This window comes from Siniperca chuatsi, linkage group LG15, assembly GCF_020085105.1.
Source record: "Siniperca chuatsi isolate FFG_IHB_CAS linkage group LG15, ASM2008510v1, whole genome shotgun sequence".
NCBI lineage: Eukaryota > Metazoa > Chordata > Actinopteri > Centrarchiformes > Sinipercidae > Siniperca > Siniperca chuatsi.
Genome location: NC_058056.1, coordinates 28,718,769 through 28,737,898, shown reverse-complemented (window position 1 = coordinate 28,737,898; position 19,130 = coordinate 28,718,769). Strand labels below are relative to the sequence as shown.

At 46.5% G+C, this 19,130-nt stretch overlaps 1 protein-coding gene across 1 annotated transcript in view; it reads right to left on the bottom strand.

Moving 5' to 3' along the window:
• The window catches only part of mgaa (MAX dimerization protein MGA a), a 43,872-nt gene extending 26,194 nt beyond the window's left edge, over positions 1–17,678 (bottom strand). Inside the window, 5 exon segments of the mRNA XM_044167071.1 lie at positions 382–487; positions 2,166–4,056; positions 4,824–5,980; positions 6,084–6,189; positions 10,365–17,678. Coding sequence (XP_044023006.1) covers positions 382–487; positions 2,166–4,056; positions 4,824–5,905 — 3,079 coding nt within the window. The 5' untranslated portion in view covers positions 5,906–5,980; positions 6,084–6,189; positions 10,365–17,678.
• Positions 17,679–19,130: the final 1,452 nt, after the last annotated feature.

Here is a 19,130-nt window from a genome sequence, read left to right as displayed (position 1 = left end):
TCCTGTTATCTTAAGAGATAATTCATAGTTCCTTGTAGCTTTTTGTTTCTGTTAGTTTAGAATTAGAGTCTGGGTCCAGTAGATTAAAAAAAAGCATCTAGTTTCTGTTAGAGTGAGCTTCAAGGTTGTTAACGTGAACGCAGTATAAATCAACTAAACCCAGCTGACTGCAGGATGGATTGACGACTACAATACAACAATACAATATGTATCCTCTGCTTCCAGTCTTTATGCTAAGCTAGGCTAAACACGTCCTGGCCCTCTCTCTGTACTGGACATACAGAGATTAACTGATATCCATCTTCTTATTCTACAATTTTAACATGTAGATTTTAAACCAATGAATGGTAAACATGGTGTGTAATAACATGATAATGTTACCATTCTCAGGTGCGTCAGCAGTTTGTTGCAGGTGACCTTCAGCTGTCGTCTCAGGCTGTGAGCCCGTTTCTTCAGATGGGTCCACAGTGTGAAGTTTGAGGGCCTCCTGAAATGTGAGTTTTGGTTTTTAATTTTCTGTATATACATTATATTGAGTTAGACGCTATATTATAAACAAGACCGATAGTTTAAAGTTCTGCTAGTGTCACCTAGAGGCTCCAATGTCCATTACACCTCACAACAGGAAATTACTAGGCAGAATGACAAATATGCTTATAATGTAGCCCGGGTGTTCACAATGTTTTTTCTCTTACGTCCTCACTGGACGATGAAAACAATTCTGAATATTAGCCTTGTTAGCATCGGAAGACTCTTATTTCTTTATGGTTCCCAAATTAATCAGATTCACAGCACACGTTTGATCAACGTAGCATAGCAGGTAAATCATAGGTGTTACCAAAAAAATTAATGACGGCACCCTTACAGCAATTAATATAGTTAGTGACACCTGTGCTTGACCATTTAAAATGTCTCCTGTGACGTCGGCCCGCCCCCCAGTTTGGGAACCACTAATTAAGTCTTTCCTGAGTGGTGATATACCTGGCTTTAATCTCTACTTTCTTCTTTAGCGCATCTTTTCAGGCTCTTTGCTCAACCTAAAGCACTTTAAACAGCAACTTAGGGGACAAAATTACTGGATTTTCTCTGGAAAAAGAAAAATAACTTCTGTTGCAATGAACACTTTATAATGGGACCCGGATCAATTGATAGTGTAAGTGAAAGTGACTGGTCACAGGCTGTCGTTTGTCCTATTGATTGGTTGCTGAATGTCATGAGGGCGGGTCTTATCTAATATGAGCCCGTCAGAGTGCAGACGCCAAAAAGAGAAAGAGAAGAGAGTGAGAGGAGGAGGGAAACGCAAGAACATTGGTTTGCTGCAGATAGAGAGGAACTGTTTTGTTGAGACTGTGATGTACAAAAACTGATAACCCACATCCCTGATGTATTTTGTTTTAGCTTCTGTCTGCGTCTGTTTGTTAACCTAAATTACCTGAAACCAACTTGTAGCTCAGTGAACGGTGATGACAGACTAGAGGACACGGGGCCCAGCTCTGTGTACGTTTATACGTGTATGCATTTGTATGTGATGAGCTAATATCAGCCGATAACTTCGGCCTGGCGAATTCGTGGATGTATTATAAGAACTGGATACCAGACTCAAAGATGGCATCCAATCACTTGAATGAAAATTGCTCACCCGGCGCATATAAGCAAAAAAAAAAGTTTTCTGGCTGCTGGGTTTGCTTTCGTGTTATGCGTTTTTCCCACAGGCCTCGTCCACTCGGCCCATAGACTTTACATTGGACTTCACACACACACACAAAAAAAAAAACACTTTTCTAGGCTCTGGGAAAGTTTTACATATATAAAACCTGCATGGATTAAAAATGTATAACACAAAGAGTAATAATTGACCTTGTTGGCAGCTGGACGTGATGTTTGTTTTAAAGGGTTGTCTACGGGGAAAATAATTTTTGGGCTGCCGGGGATTTTTTCGTTGCAATACCACGACAGACCCCTGGGACCAACTGGCTGCAAGGCTTAATACTGGAACTGCACATCTGGCATACACTCTCTCAAAATCAGTTTAGATATGCAGAAAGTATTCTCTAACATGTGACTGTGAGGAAGTAGCACAAACACAGCGTGCCAGTGTCACACCACCACAACCATTTAGTCTGACGTGGTCTACTGAAAACACATTTCACTGTATTTAGTTTTACCTTTGATGTGAACGAGATAAATAACTGCTCCTCCACTTCCTCCAGGTTAGGCTGCATGCTAGCATAGGTGGAGTCATCCATCTCCTGATCCATGTCTGTCTTAGCAAGCTTTCGCCGCTGGGACTTCTTCTTGCGCTTGGAGGGTTTGTTGGCTTGGATTGGTTGCACCTGCTGAGAAGGCTCATGTGCATTTGCTTGTACTGTATTTGGAGGTGGGCAGGGAACAGCCACTGTCTCTGTGTTTGAAAACTCCACCCCCATCCCAAGGTCATCATCAGTGGAGAAAAAATACACAAGGTCAGCGATGGAAGGCGTGGGTGACAATCCCTCTCCGTCTAATGAAGAAAAGGTTGGAGACAGCGGCAACTGAAGTGCGAGGGGGGACAGTTCTGCAGGGAAGGGCAACAACTGTTCGTTTTCTTGAAATGACGGAGCAGGATCTGGGGGAGGCGTGGATGTGGAGGTGTCAAGAGTCTGTGGTTCAGGGTCGGAGGGAGTCTCGGAACGCAACAAAGGTGACGTAACAGAAGCTAAAGGAAGAGGCTGTGGTGTGGACTGAAATGGTGTGAATGAAGTGTCTATGTACGGCTTGGGTGGAGGTAACACTGTATGCCATTTAAACACACATGCGGCAGAGGCAGAGTCTTCACCGTGCGGTAACTCTTCAGGAGGTACTGCTTTTGGAGTTGTTTCAGAAATAGTGGAGTTTAGTTCTAAAGCTAATGACGTGGGCAGGGAAGGTAAAGGTTCTGGAGAGCTTGCAGGTGACAAAGGCTCAAAGCCAAAAGAAGAACACTCGGGGTCAGGGAGCAAAGAATCAGACTTCATGGTGGGGTAGTCTGAAGGTAGTGACGAAGACTCTGTGATGGTTGGTGTTTGTGGCGAGTTTGGGGCAGGTAACACTGTGTCAAAGGGTGGTGACAAAATGGGAGATGCAGAACAGGTAGTAAGAGTTGAGTACATGGTGGATATAGACGTCCCAAGGGTACAAAATGGCTGATGCGAGTTGGGTAAAACTGGTGTTACATCTGGTACTGCCGGCTCCGGGCCTGGGCTTTCACCAAATGAAATGGAAGCCAAGAAATCATCAGTTCTTGGTCCCTTTGGATCTGTAGTGGCAACAGCATCTGGACATGATGGACTGGAAGGCTGATGGGCAGTTTTAACTGCTTGTCCAGGTACACTAAAAACCATTTCATCTGGATGAAGATGTGCACCAGTACGTCCGGAGGCCTGGTTGTCGCATTTTGTGATATCACAAGTGAGATCCTTCGAGAGACCAGTTGCACTGCCAGCGTGATCAGAAGGCGGACATGCAGAAGCTGCAGCAGAACTCTGTGATTCAGATAGAGATTCAGGTGGGAGTGCTGGGGGAGGAAAATACGGCTTGCTCTTGGCCTTTTTAGATTTTGTTGAATGCTGCTTCAAAAAAAGAGCAAGGGCTGGCAGAGGCAGAGGAAGAGGCCGTTTCTGCTGCTTTACTTTCACCTCTGATGAGGCTTCGTGCTTAGGTTGGTGGTCTGAGTCCACAGAGGAGTTCTCTGACACTGCTGAAGCAGCAACAACATTAATGACCTCAGAACAATCTGTCCTAACATTGTCCTTGCAGTTCAATGAATTCAAAAGGTTGTTGTGCTCCTTAACTTTCCTCTTTGTAGTTTCACCTTTCTTTGCAGATGATGTTTCGCTATGTGTTTTGACAGATATACTGTCCCTCTTGGGAACATCTTGTACGTTGTTTTTCAAAGCTGTGGTTTTAGTGTTAGTTTGCTCAGTTCTGTGAGAGGTGCTGTTATTGATGCCCAGCTGCTCCAGGTTGCATCTTTGCAGTGAAACGTGAGCCTCCCGAATAAGTTCAGAAAATAACTTCTGAGCTGGACGTGAATTGCTGCTGAAGGAAATCAAACAATAAAAACATCACATTAGTGACAGTATTATTGAGTCATTTTTGTCATACATTTTTGATATACTGTAGAACTAAACTATGACATACTGTCTGGTAAACTCACAAGCAACAACACAATAAGTTATAAAATCAAATAAATGTCAACATTGTTAGGTGCTGCAACTTTATACCCACATTAGTCAATCACAGCCAAGCTTTATGCATCAGGTTAATGTCTACTACTCTTGGTTCACACATAGGACTTTAACACTAGAGAAGCGACAGGCTGCCATTCATTGCAAACGGAAGCTCCAAAATCATATTGGCATCTCTCCTCGCTATTCAAGACCCTGTGGCGCAACCTGGAGAAGTTGAGAAAGGTTCAATTTTATGCAAATGTACTCTGGAGTGCCGGAGCAACAACCCCCGAGACAACCAATGGCGCTTGCAAGCTGTATGTGTGAACAGGGCATTAGTAAGGATATGCAAAGATACCCATCATAGTGCAAAGTTGTATCTTACATAAAACTGGTGAGACATATGTAGCTGAGATATATGTAGCCACATTTGGTGAAGAGTATAGGAAGCACAAGAGATGCAGTAGCTAACAAAATACCATCAGATTATAATGAAACAAGACTTGAATGTATTCCGAAATATGCCAATGTATGTTTAGAAGTTGGTCTTCATTTTTGTACTGTCTTGCAAACATGATGTTGGGTACAAAGAATTTGAAGAGCATGCCATCTTCACTGTCAAAGTAGAACTCTTACCACGAACATTCCCCAGTGACCTTGGCTGCTGACTGATCTTTGTTTGTAGTGGAATTTTTCTGGAGTTCACCTGACACCGAAGGCTTTGAGTCCACTGTTTTTGAGCTTCTAGGTTTATGGTTTGCGAGCAAAGACTTCAAGCTCTTCTTCACAGGATGTTGCTCTTTGGTTGTCGTGCCACCATCTTTGCCAGAGTTCAATTTCAGCTTTAGGCCCCACGAACTGGAGCCATCCTCCTTCAGTCCTTTAGCAAACGGGTTGTATTCAACTTTAAGCTGAGCAAACCGTGAGTTCTGGTAAGCAGTGACTGCCATAAACTCAGTCTGGGGGAAAGTGAATGTGACAACATTGGGACCATCTAGTTTTATGTCTTTAGCAGCTTTGTCAGTTTGGACCACGTGCAGTCGTGGCAAGTAGCGGTGCATCGGATGCAAGATGGTGTTCCCCTCTTGGTCTGACATGTTGTTTGTGAGCTTCAGTTTGTAAAAGGACACTGGATTCTGCATCCAGTGTTGACCCGTTGACGGGGACTCTGGATGAGCGAATGGTGGACTCCTTAAATGACACTCTGCCTTTCCAGCAACTTGCCAGCTTTTGCCGGTCCACTTGTAATGACTGTTGTCCAAAGGTTGAATGTCCATGATCAAAGAGTACTTCCTAGATGCATGCAAGCCAGAGATGCGAAAGCGGCAGTAGGGGAACATCCTGCTGCCTTGTTTAGTCAGAATCATCTCTGTTTTGCATCTGAAAAACTCGTTCCACATGCTGTTGTTGTCCAGCGTCACTCTGATGCCTTTGCAGATGCTGTCAGGTGAGAGGTTGTCTGACTGAGGGTTTGAACTGGCAGGAAGTCCACCAGAGGTCCTGATGGCTTCCTTTGATGGGTACATAATAGGTTTACCCATCATATCTGCCTCTACATCAGTTACACGGGTGCTTTGTTCCATCCCACCTTCGCTTGCCTTCCCTGGTTTCGGAACAACAAAACATGCAGGCAGATGGTCCCCTGCAGGTGCTGCTGCAGGGGTGGTTGCCCCTTCCTGATGGTACACCATTCCTTTCTGCTTCTTCTTAGAAGCCATGAACAGGTCCCAGACATCTAAAGGGCAGAAGGATCCTGCTTTTTATACATCTGTATGATGGTTCAAGACAGCATCCTGAAAAACAAAAATGATAAACTTTCATTAACTATTTGACATTGTGCAAATCATCAAAGAAAAAACTGAGGCAAGTAGGGTTGAGCGATATGACGGTATATACCGTGCAACAGTAGAAATGTGTCCACCGGTGGATATTTGGGAATACCGTTTCCACCGCAGGAGCTATCCCTTAGCAGTGTTTTCCCCAACGGGACCCCTTGCCTCCCCTGAAAGAAACAAAATGTTTTATTTATGTTATTTAACTAATTTATGTGCACTCGTTTAATTTCAGCTCAGTGTGAGAGTCTTTACTGTGTACTGCTGCCATTTATGGTCTCGCTAGTTTATTTCCTGTCCTCTGCTGCCTGTGTTTCACCGAGGGCGGGGCTCACACGTACAGAGCGGAGCAGAAGAGAGACGGGTAAAGTGAACGTTACTCGAGTTGACGACAAGTCCTCATGTTACGTAATGCTGAAATTCAACCATGGTGTTCTGTCAGAAGGTGACGTATAAGGTGGCAGCTTTCGTAACCAACCAAACCCCCTCCCTGCCCCCTCCTATAAAACCAATGTCTCCCGACTCTGCATACTGTGGAGAGGAGTACTGTGTAGAGTGGATTGAGTATAGTGATTGAGTAGTTAGATTGTACTGTTAGCATAGATTACTGATTAACAGTAAACATACACCCAAGAGCCTCTCGTAGTAGAGCCACTAGCTCAGCTAGGACAAAAGGAATCTTGACATTAGCTTCTCATGACTGACTACCACCTCTGCGTCACTGTCCATGCTACAGTGAGCTCTCCTCCGGGTCATACGCTACGTAGCCACAAGGCCACACCTCCTACAGTTGTTGCGCTCTCACTCCCCTGTTGAATTTTTTTACATATGCTGGGAGGAAGGGTTCTAGGCAAGTTTGGGGGTGTAGTTACCCTTTATGCTAATAATGGTGACTAGCAAAAAACAAAAAAAAGCAGTCAACCTAGGGGAAACACTGCTTAGTGTCTCTGCTATATATTCGGGGCAGGCTATGTAGCAGATCAGAGCTGGTTTCCTTATGTGACCTATTACTGTATCATGATATATACCGTTACTGTGATTTAAGATTACATCACCCCCAGAGGCAAGGCCAAAATGTCATCCATAATGCCCTTTCTGGTAATATTTTACCTGTAGTAAATTTGTATTTGAAGTTTTTCTGTTAAGAATAACTTCAACACAGAACTACAGGAGGCCCCTGCATGACTGAGCCATACTATAGGGTTATATTACCACCATTAATTGGTTGAGATACTGTGTTTGTTCCTCAGTTTGATATGTGGAGTGGATCTGAAGTGTGGATATTCAGAACACTTAAGAGGAATTCGTAGTTGTGCGTTAAGAGTTACGACATAGAAAGAGACCATACACATGTAGCCACTGTACAAGTTTCTGACGCCAGTTGGGGGATTGGTGAGTGACGACAACATGAAGCAAGTTGAAGAAAGACTCAGTAATCTGCTGCTTTGCACACATCCAGCAAAATCATGAAAGAATGTAAACATGATTACTTTGGCTACTGATTGTATGGCAATAGTCTTCTATTCAGTAATGAGACAAAGTCAATCTTCCCGTCGTCGCTCTACATCACAAAGTGAATGAAAGAACGTAAACACAAATATATAGGTATATAATAAAAAGCACAATATGTTTTGATAATCTATGACCAATCGGTCTTGTGCTGCGACGGGTGAAATGTGACGCTGTACTGCTGTAATCTCTTCTGTCAAATACAAATCGCTTAAATCGCTGCAATCGGGAACGAGACACAGCACCGCGGCTGCTGAATTGATCCAATATGACACTACAAAGCTCAAACTCTCACTTAACCTTCCCATTCAATGAAGCTGTATTTAGTTTGAAAATATAAACATGTTTTTCAACATAACACTTATTTTGTAGGCCTGCGTTTATGGCTGAGTCTCTCCAGCTCTCACTGACTCCCCCATTTAAAACTGTGGGCAGCTAATCCCAGTTAACAGCCTCATACAACCCACATCCTGCCCGGCGCTAAATGTGGGACTGCTGACATAAACAAGTGTCGCGATAAACAACTAACATCCAGCAAGGCAAGTAGGCCAGATATTTGGTGAACCAAGCAAGGAAAGACGAGTGAATACTGGACTGATATTCTACTGGTTGATACAAAGCAGACTTTAAAACCCCTTTCACACATGGATTCTGTAACATTGCTTGTTTAATCTTTCTTTTAATATAGTTTTTGGAATTCAAACACGTCCGTTGCGTAAATATTGCACAGTGGCTTTATTCAAACGTGACAGGGCCGTTACAGAGCTGCTGCTCGCGCAACATTTGGCACCTGCATAGCGCCACCTGTCAGCAAACAATGGTGAGATGGAAAATAATGATGTAAAGTGATTTTAAATTTTACTGTCCAGCTGTCTGACTGTACCATGACTGTTTACTCCTTGTGGCTTAATCAATGACCACTGCGAGCCAATAAACACATCGACTCCGTAGATTAATGATTAAATTTCTCATCCATATCATCATTATTTAGCTCTTCCGCTGCCTATTTTATAGCCTTCAGTCTGACAGTGACCGAGCAGAGCAAATGACTTCTTTTTGCTTGCATTTTTTTTTTGATGGTCTGATAATTATATTGATTTTCTGAGTTTTTTTCCTCTTTTGTCCCGCACCATACATTGTGCAGCACATTTTTATAGACTGATCTGACGAGAGTAGAATCTCAACAGCTTAAAATTTACTCATTCACGATGTTTTGTAATTTATTTAAAAAGGTTCTGTATTCGAGATTTTAAACATTAATACGGCAGCAAACACCTATTTGGTACGTAAAGACATGGTGGCGTCCTGAGGATGACGTCACACTCCCCTCTGTGTGTGTTGTCATCGCAGCTTCTGTTCTTTGTTTTGGTAGCCGGTCCGGACGCAAGTTCAGGTTAGTTCACATGAGTCCGTCCCTGTGAAACTGCTGGCTGTGAGCAGAGCGATATAACAGCTGTTTCTTTTCTCATCTAACTCGGTGAATTAAGGATTTATTTCGACCGAACCAGAGCTGGTGGTTGTTGGAACAGTGGAAAGACTAACCAAGACGGTTTTGGTGAGTTTTATTTTGCTTCTGTCCAGTTTGAAAGACGTGTGTTTTACGATGATCTGCCAGGTAAAATGACTGTTTTTCTCAGTGGAGTCTGGTGGGCTGTAGCGCCCATCTGGTTTGGTCTGAGATGCTGCTGCTCTAGTGCGGCATTTAGTGGCAGTGAATGTCGCTTACAGCTCCTTTAACAGTCTTTCATCTTTAAAAAATGATTATTCAATGACATATTTATTACAGTGCTCTTAAGAAGGGGGGAACAAGAAGCACAGTCACGTTCTCTGTGTGTATTTAACTGTATGCTGCTGTAGCCTTTACATTATCGTCCGCATTCAGTTCCCACTTGTGCCATGTAAACGCTACAGATCCGACCTCGTTAGATTCGCAACTTTTAATGAAAACTTAACCGTGGAGTCGTTTCAAACATGAGACTAACATGTAATATTTCCAACATTTACATAACAAGCTGCATGTCTGAAAGGGGCTCAATAGGTCGGCAGCACATGCAGCAGTTTCTGCTAGATGTGTAGGTAGGCAACTGTTTGCTAACATGTTAGCCATTAGTACATGACGGGGTTAGCAGGGCTCTGCTGCTGCGAGTTTGTCCCCTAGTGGCCACATTTTTTTAATGCAGCTTTAAATGTTACAAATAGTGTTTTTAAGTGTAACAATTCAATGCAGACTAGCGTCAGACTTAACGTACTGTAAAATCCATTTCTTTCAGGGGAGAAAACGAAACCTTGAGCCGGTGAACTTACGACACCAACCCGCCAAGCGCTGCGTTCCTGCGGCTCGACGCTCACCGCCTGCTTCCCATTTTAAAAATGTGCACTGTCAATTACACAGTCATTTATATTAGCTAGCCGGCATGTTTTAAGGACCAATTATCACGCAGCAGTGAGTAAACTCCCAAAGGGGACCAACCCGATGTTTGCCACAACACACCGAACCGTTCCCACCAAGTCCAGCTGGAGTCTGGTTTGCCCCGTGACCAAAATCTGCTACCAACTGCTGTAAATGTTGACTTTATTACTAATATCCCTCCACAATGCATGCTTAAACCGATACGCATGCTGGCATTTACCAGCGGCATGTGAACTTAACCTGATGAAAAATAGAATTAGTTTGGCTAAATTCAGGAAAATTGATCTTGTGACAATCTATAACCACTTCTGATCAGCTCCACCTCGAAATATTAGACTTTGGATGCATTAGGCTGAATGTGACCCTCAAAGAGAGTGTAGCTAGCTAGCAGCAGCAGGCCTGATGCTGAGCCCAGTAATGGCTTACCATTAAACACTAACCCTCCCGGTCGGCCCGTGCTGACACACTGCGACCATGTGCTCTGATAACGGCACACGGATTACCTTCTGCGTGGTCGAACGGATCGAGTATTTCGACGGTGTAACATTAATCCGAGCGTTAGCGTCTGTTATTCCGTTGTATAACCCCCATCGACACCGTGGATGTTTTCTTACTGAGGGGGGGAAACTGCATGCGGTGTCCTTACACTGAAACGTCATCGCCCGTCCTCGTCTTCTCCGGTACTGCGCAGCCTCGGACGCCATCTTGCTGCCGCCACCTGGTTCAAAACTCGTTCCGGCGACTGTCAGCGGCGGCGGCACCGGAGGCTCTGCCGTCCGTTATCTGCGGGGAGGGGGGGACAGCGGGACGGCGCCTCCTGTTCTGCAGATTTACCTCCACCTGTTGGACTGTTTATTGGACTATAAAAGCCGCCCCGGTGCTGAGGACGGACGCCGCGGCCGGTTAGGTTAGACAGACCGAGAGCTGGCCGCTCAGTTTAAAAAAGCTGACGGTATCTCCAGTTTTAGTCAAACCGGGATATAACTGAATCCCAGCAGAGTAAAATGGACTCCGCGGGGCTGGCGGGGATGCGTCCGGCACACCAGCACGGGCAAAACTACGACGACATATGGGAACCAGTTCCTGCGTCGACCCCCGAACAGCCAGATACACGCACCGGCTGAAGGGAGACCGAAGCTAGTGATCGGTGCGATTTGTTTAAAGACCAGGAACAAACCGGAACACAGCCGTTTAGCTCACTACGGCGACGAAGTGGTTAACTTCGGTTGTGGACGTGACACCCCCCCCCGGCTTCGCTCCTGGTGTTAAGGACCGTAATTGATGGCGGCGTTTCCCAAAAGGGACTCACTCCGCTTCAATGTGTTTTTAACGGCTTTGTTTTTGAGACTCGCGAGCCGAGATCCCGCATTTCGGCGGCCATGTTCGGCCGCTGGTTTTGTCACAGTCCACCGAGCCAGAAGCCCGCGGACAGACCGGACGACCGCGTAAATGTCGGCGTTATTGCGCTTGGCTTGTTATGTACGTTATCATTACCGACATAGAGGGAAGAGAGAGTCGGGGGGGGGGCAGACATGATCTGGCTGTAGGGAGCTGGTTAATGACCCTGAGCCCAGTAGTTAACCAGCGACGGGCCAACTGACAGGATATAACCAGCTAGTTACAAACGTCATTACATCCAGAAAAGTCTGTTCACAGCTGGGATTTAACGTTTGTCGCCACCACAAACGGAGTCAGACATTTTGTTTCACCAACAGCGGCTCATTCGCGGCTAACCGTCGGCTGAACCGCCTCCGCTTTGTATCCGGGCTGCGCGCGCATGTTTGTGCTGCAGGGGCGCGGAGTAAGGCGCATGCGCTACGGGAAAACGTCAAACGGATGGCGTGCCAGGTTTTCTTTGTCTACTTTTATTTTTTAGTGGTGTATGTTTGGTTGAACATGTGTGACTTGTGTGTGTGTTTTTATTATTTGCCATATTTACGCTGTCCGAATGCAGATGGAGGTTATTCCAGAATGAGCTGCAGCGACATCTAGAGGACTATTGCCAAGTTAGCTCCCAGGCTAACACACGGCTAACAGCTAGTGTGCGGTTAGCCAGGTAACTGTCCTAACCAGGTCAATTAAAGTCAGTAAATCCGTGTGAGCTCTTAAGTCACAGTCCTGCAGAGGTGAGCGCGTTTTAGACACGCGCGTTTCTTCTCGTCGTGTCATTTGGTTAAACTTGTCACGCATCGTTATTCATTAATCCGAGCTGGGGGGGGGGGCTCGCCCCTCCGCGGGACGACCCCGTTTCTCTGCGAGGAAATAAACGGTGTAAAGTAACTAAGTGCATTTACTCAAGTACTGTTAAAAAGTACAGCTGTGTACTTATTACAGTACTTCCATTTTCTGCTGCCTTGTACTCTTTGCTCCATCACGTGTGGCTGCCAGCTTTAGTTAGTGGTTCCTCTGCACATTAAGATTTTGCATCTAACAGATCTCATGAAAGCGTTGTTGCAGACGTTGATCAGCTCCACCTGGAGCACTTCCTACAGTAACATGTTATGATGCATCAGTATTGATCCGTGGGTACAGCACAGACCCACTGGGGTCGTTTCTTTTGGTACTTGAAGTGCATTTTGTGGACAATACTAATGTACTTTTACTGAAGTAAAACCTCGAGTGCAGACATTCTACTTGTAATGCAGTATGTTTACATTTTGGTAGTTTTACTTTTATTAATCTCTTTATTAACTGTTATAAGCTTAGTGTAGATAGTCTAAATGATTTCGATGCCATTTGATCATATTGAAACATTTTTACTCGACTGGAGTTCAGATTATATTCCTCAATGTTTGCCAAGAGAAGATCACCTTTAATTTTTAGTATTCCCTTTATCATGTCTGAATCCCCGCTCCGCCCCGTGTCTGTGTAATATTGTGTTGTCCGTCTCTTCAGTAGCGACGGACGTATTATTCTTCAGGTGAGCCTGAACTCAGACTCTCAGGACGGCTCATCAGCTGACCGTGCTCCTCTGCGGTGGGCTAAAGCTGTCGGTAACAATAAGAAACAGTACAGATATCAATGTGACACAAATGACGCTTTATTTATTTGTCAAGAGTCTCACACATCTGCTCTCTGTACAGATCTGAAGTCAGCGGTAGACAGACAGGTAAGGACAGGACAACAGGAAGACATCGGCTTCAAGTTTGGTCTTGAATAAATTCAGGGTTCGATCTCCGAGGCAGTTTTTCTATCAACATACAAAACATCTGATACATTAAAACACACTGTCCCTTGATATCCCGACACGAGGAGTGGTGCAGACAGAAAAATCAAAGTTTAGTTCACACATCAGGGCAGGAAATTAACTTTTAGCTACAGTTTTACAGTCTGACGCCGCCAACACAGTTAATTTCCAGGATCAATAAAGCATCCCAGACTTCTATAATACATAATTACATCTTTATAGTACATCTGACTCAAATATACAGCACAGTATTTAGTGTAAAATTCAGTGATATTCTAAAGGACAGCAGGTCCGGAGCAGGTTACAGTGGTCCCGTGAAATGCTTCAAGTTATTAAAAACTAACAGCTTCACTTCAGCGTTAACAGAGTTCATTTAGAGCAGCAAAATTCAAATGCACATCATTATCTGCAGCAGCGCTCAGGGCCGGGTTAACCCGCTACAGGGGCCCCGGGGCAAACCTGTGCTGTGGGCCCCCAATGACCCCCAACACACACACACACACACATTTGTTTAGTGAAATGCACCGTATTAGCACAATATAAACTTAAAAGGCCTTAAAACTAGATTTTGATTGGAGTCTACTGAGGGAACTTTTGATATAACATCTGATAAAGCATATGGACAACAAACATTATTACAGCTGTAGCGATTATCGATTAATCTGCAGAAGATACTACAAAGTGTATACCTCAGTTTCTCAGAGTCCACGTGACGTCTTCAAATGACCAACAGTCCAAAACTCAAAAGTTCAATGTTAAGTTTGCGACCACAGATGACTTAAAAAAATCTGCATATATTCAGTTGAAACTAGAACAGGAAACCAGCGTCATTTCGATAATTGTGCTTAAAAAAAAAAGGCATCAATTAATTTTCTCGATCGACGAATCAATCATCTAATTGTTTCTGCTCTAAATGTTAACAAATGCATTTCAAAACAGATCAACAGAACAGCACGTTAGGGCCTCCAACACATGGCGCCATGCCAGCCCATACCTGCTACCTGCTACCATGAACGGTATCATCACACGGAGCTGCAGACAGGCTGTCAGTCTAAACCGTCCAGCCACAACACACCGACACGAACTAATGCCTCACTTGGTCTGGTTTGACCGGTAGCGAACGGTGGCTAATGTTAGCCAACTTTAGGCCGGCGTTAATGTGTCAGTTTGTTGACTCTACTCGTGCCGCTCTGACATTAGTCTTCAAATGTCTGTCAGAGGACGAGTTGCTGATTTATAATTTAGTATCATGTACGACGAAGAAAATCAGCTAATTGTTACAGTAGAGAAGCTGGAATCAAAACATTTGCGCTCGAAAAATTACTATAACGATGAATCGCTTATCAAAATAGTGGCAGATTAATTTTCAGTTGATTGACTGATTTATTTATCGACTGATCGTTTCGGCTGTATATTATAGGAAACCATCCGGAAAGCTGTGAGTCAGGCTATATTTAAACCCGCTTTACTAATTTTAATGTAGACGTCGAGCCTGATTACTGTTGCTGATTATATGGCACAGAAAGACAAAGTTAACTGAAGCAGAATAAAGTTGAATTAAAAATGTTGTCAAGTTATTTGTCAATGAAAAGATCAAAAATCCCTTGAACTCCTGAAGCCAATGAACCTGAAACGATCACACAATACTTCAAAAAAAATCTAAAATACATTTGACGCTAAAGGTCCGTTCATCCAGCTGGTTTTCCCCGAGCTTTCAGCTACATTTCATGACCTCAATATTTGGATGGAGTTTGCTCAGATGCTATGGAGCTGTCTCTAGTTATCACATAAGGCAGGTGAAGGCCAAAATATGTGCCCAAAAGCTAAAAGACAGCCACCTAGGGGCCCCGTACTTCCTGTCGGTATGCTGAGCATCAGGTAATAATGCAGGCGTTGCCTTCAGGCTCCTATCATTTCAGTTTATAGTGTGCTTTAGTGGTACATACAGTATTGAACACATGCAAACACTGAGGGTCTGAAAGAGGTTTGCTTCGATGGCCTCAGTGTCAGTCTGAGCCTGCGGTCACGTCACCAGTCCGGTGTTTCTCAGTATGTGCTGGATTCTCAACAGAAACATTATTCAAGTTTAAAGCAATACTTGGACATTTCGGTAAATGTTCCCTCCTGCCCTCCGTTTTCAGGCTTTGCAGTAGATTTTCTCCCGTTCAGACTGAAGAGCATTAGTGAGGTCCAACACAAGCAGAGTTCAGAAGAGGGGACGGACGCAGCTCATGTTAGCTTAGCACAAATATATTAGTACAGGTGTGGAATTCGGACACTGAAGTAACAAGAAACTGCAGCAGAGAAACGTCAAATACGTTTGAGCTCATTTAGAAACAGTCTGAGTTTGTCCACCAGTGAGCGCCGGCAAGCTCATTTTTACGCTAATATTGGCTAATACATTGTTCAGTGGACCAGCGTGGAGGATTTAGTGGCATCTAGCGGTGAAATTGCAGTTTGCAACCATTTGAATCCCGCTCGCCTCGCCCTCCCCTTCCGAGCGTGTAGGAGAAACTACGGTGGCCGCGAAACTCGCGGAAAACGCTAAAGGCCCATCTAGAGCCGGTGTTTGGTTTGTTTGTGGCAACTTGTATCATTCACTGTTGGACCGAAGCTGTACAGCACATTAACAGACTGTCTCTTGTACAAAAAGTGTCACCATCAGTGTCACATTGGTTCCCAACTGGGGCGTCGTCGTAGTAAATGTTCAGAGTAGAGCTTTTGTTTTGAAGGACCGGTGTAACGGCCGAGGAGAAACCGACTCTCCCGCAGCATGACAGAAGAAAAGAAGAAGAAAAATAAAAACTGAATGAAACGGATGTTTTATGCTGTTTAAACTGGTTTCATCTTAAACATTCAGCAGTTTTTAATATCCAGCCTGTTGACGTGTTCTGCTGAGCCTGAATTATATGGAACTGCTGTTGGAGTGATTTTAATGTTTTTTGAGCCTGAATTTCACTTCCTGTTGCAACTCTTCTTGTCTTTGAGCTTAAAGCTCCAGCTGCACTTTGTTTATTTTAGTTTTTACTTTGTGAATAAAGCTGAACGGGTTAAGTCCGTCTCCTCACAGCAGGAAGGTCCTGGGTTCAAATACACAGCTGGATGGAAAGAACTATTTGTATTATCGATTAATCTACCAATTATTTACTTGATTGGTTGTCTGAATTGTCTAAATTGTAATAAATATCATCCTAGTTTCTCAGAGCACAAGGTGACGTCTGTATTCAGTTTACTGGGAAATAAAACAGAACAAACGAGCAGGAAGTCTGACACTGGAGAACCAGAACCTGGTTGGCTTTTCGGGGGGGTTGACTTAACAAGAAATAGATTTAAAATAGTTGTCAGTGAATTTTCTTTCCATTGCCTGATGTTTTAAACTAATTGAGCTACCCAAAAGGGTGCGTACAGGGGTGTCCAAATAGTTTTGGCCATACTGTGTCGCTCCATGGTGGAAAGAGCCAACCTGCCACTAATGAGAGAAACAAGTTTGAGCTGCTGAAAGATGTTATACTTTTGACAGAGGCTAACAGTTTCCCTCTGCTTCCAGTCTTTGTGCTACGCTAGGCTAACAGTCACAGTTATCTGTATTGGTTAATATTCTCCTAACTCTCAGTAAAGAACTACATTTCCCAAAATGTTGTAGTATTCCTTTCAGGCGGCCTCTCAAAGGAACGACGAGACTTCACTGTCAGACTGGTAACTGCTGGAACACCATCAGCACTGGGACAGGAACTGGGGGAACTGGGACTCCGAGTGCTTTAGAGGTACCGATTGTGTGAAGAAGTCGGACTGCAGCTGGATGAGTGACACTTGTGTGTACTTGTACTTGCTACGTAGTGAGGACTGAAACACGTTTTTTACCTGCAGAGTGAGGACATTTTGGCCGGTCCTCACAACTTCAAAGGGCTGTTTGAAGGTTTAGACTTAAAGGTGTTAAGGGTCAGGGTAGACTGGGGTCAGGGCAGACTGGGGTCAGGGCAGACTGAGGTCAGGGCAGACTGAGGTCAGGGCAGACTGGGGTCAGGGTCAGGGCAGACTGGGGTCAGGGTCAGGGTAGACTGGGGTCAGGGCAGACTGAGGTCAGGGCAGACTGGGGTCAGGGTCAGGGCAGACTGGGGTCAGGGCAGACTGGGGTCAGGGTCAGGGCAGACTGAGGTCAGGGCAGACTGGGGTCAGGGTAGACTGAGGTCAGGATAGACTGGGGTCAGGGTAGACTGGGGTCAGGGTCAGGGCAGACTGAGGTCAGGGCAGACTGGGGTCAGGGCAGACTGAGGTCAGGGTCAGGGTAGACTGGGGTCAGGGCAGACTGGGGTCAGGGCAGACTGAGGTCAGGGTCAGGGTAGACTGGGGTCAGGGCAGACTGGGGTCAGGGCAGACTGGGGTCAGGGTCAGGGCAGACTGAGGTCAAGGTCAGGGTAGACTGAGGTCAGGGCAGACTGAGGTCAGGGTAGACTGGGGTCAGGGCAGACTGGGGTCAGGGCAGACTGAGGTCAGGGTCAGGGCAGACTGAGGTCAGGGTCAGGGCAGACTGAGGTCAGGGCAGACTGAGGTCAGGGTCAGGGTAGACTGGGGTCAGGGCAGACTGGGGTCAGGGTCAGGGCAGACTGGGGTCAGGGTCAGGGCAGACTGGGGTCAGGGCAGACTGAGGTCAGGGCAGACTGAGGTCAGGGCAGACTGGGGTCAGGGTCAGGGCAGACTGGGGTCAGGGTCAGGGCAGACTGGGGTCAGGGCAGACTGGGGTCAGGGCAGACTGAGGTCAGGGTAGACTGAGGTCAGGGTAGACTGGGGTCAGGGCAGACTGGGGTCAGGGTCAGGGCAGACTGGGGTCAGGGCAGACTGGGGTCAGGGCAGACTGAGGTCAGGGTCAGGGCAGACTGGGGTCAGGGTCAGGGCAGACTGGGGTCAGGGCAGACTGGGGTCAGGGTCAGGGCAGACTGAGGTCAGGGCAGACTGGGGTCAGGGCAGACTGAGGTCAGGGTCAGGGCAGACTGAGGTCAGGGTCAGGGCAGACTGAGGTCAGGGTCAGGGCAGACTGAGGTCAGGGCAGACTGGGGTCAGGGTCAGGGCAGACTGGGGTCAGGGCAGACTGGGGTCAGGGTCAGGGTAGACTGAGGTCAGGGCAGACTGGGGTCAGGGCAGACTGAGGTCAGGGCAGACTGAGGTCAGGGCAGACTGGGGTCAGGGTCAGGCAGACTGGGGTCAGGGTCAGGGCAGACTGGGGTCAGGGTCAGGGCAGACTGGGGTCAGGGCAGACTGAGGTCAGGGTCAGGGCAGACTGGGGTCAGGGCAGACTGGGGTCAGGGTCAGGGCAGACTGAGGTCAGGGCAGACTGGGGTCAGGGCAGACTGAGGTCAGGGTCAGGGCAGACTGGGGTCAGGGCAGACTGAGGTCAGGGCAGACTGGGGTCAGGGTCAGGGCAGACTGGGGTCAGGGCAGACTGGGGTCAGGGTCAGGGTAGACTGAGGTCAGGGCAGACTGGGGTCAGGGCAGACTGGGGTCAGGGTCAGGGTAGACTGAGGTCAGGGCAGACTGGGGTCAGGGCAGACTGAGGTCAGGGCAGACTGGGGTCAGGGCAGACTGGGGTCAGGGTCAGGGCAGACTGGGGTCAGGGTCAGGGCAGACTGGGGTCAGGGCAGACTGGGGTCAGGGTCAGGGTAGACTGAGGTCAGGGCAGACTGGGGTCAGGGCAGACTGGGGTCAGGGTCAGGGCAGACTGGGGTCAGGGTCAGGGCAGACTGAGGTCAGGGTAGACTGGGGTCAGGGCAGACTGGGGTCAGGGTCAGGGCAGACTGGGGTCAGGGCAGACTGGGGTCAGGGTCAGGGCAGACTGAGGTCAGGGCAGACTGGGGTCAGGGCAGACTGAGGTCAGGGTCAGGGCAGACTGGGGTCAGGGCAGACTGAGGTCAGGGCAGACTGGGGTCAGGGTCAGGGCAGACTGGGGTCAGGGTCAGGGCAGACTGAGGTCAGGGTCAGGGCAGACTGAGGTCAGGGCAGACTGGGGTCAG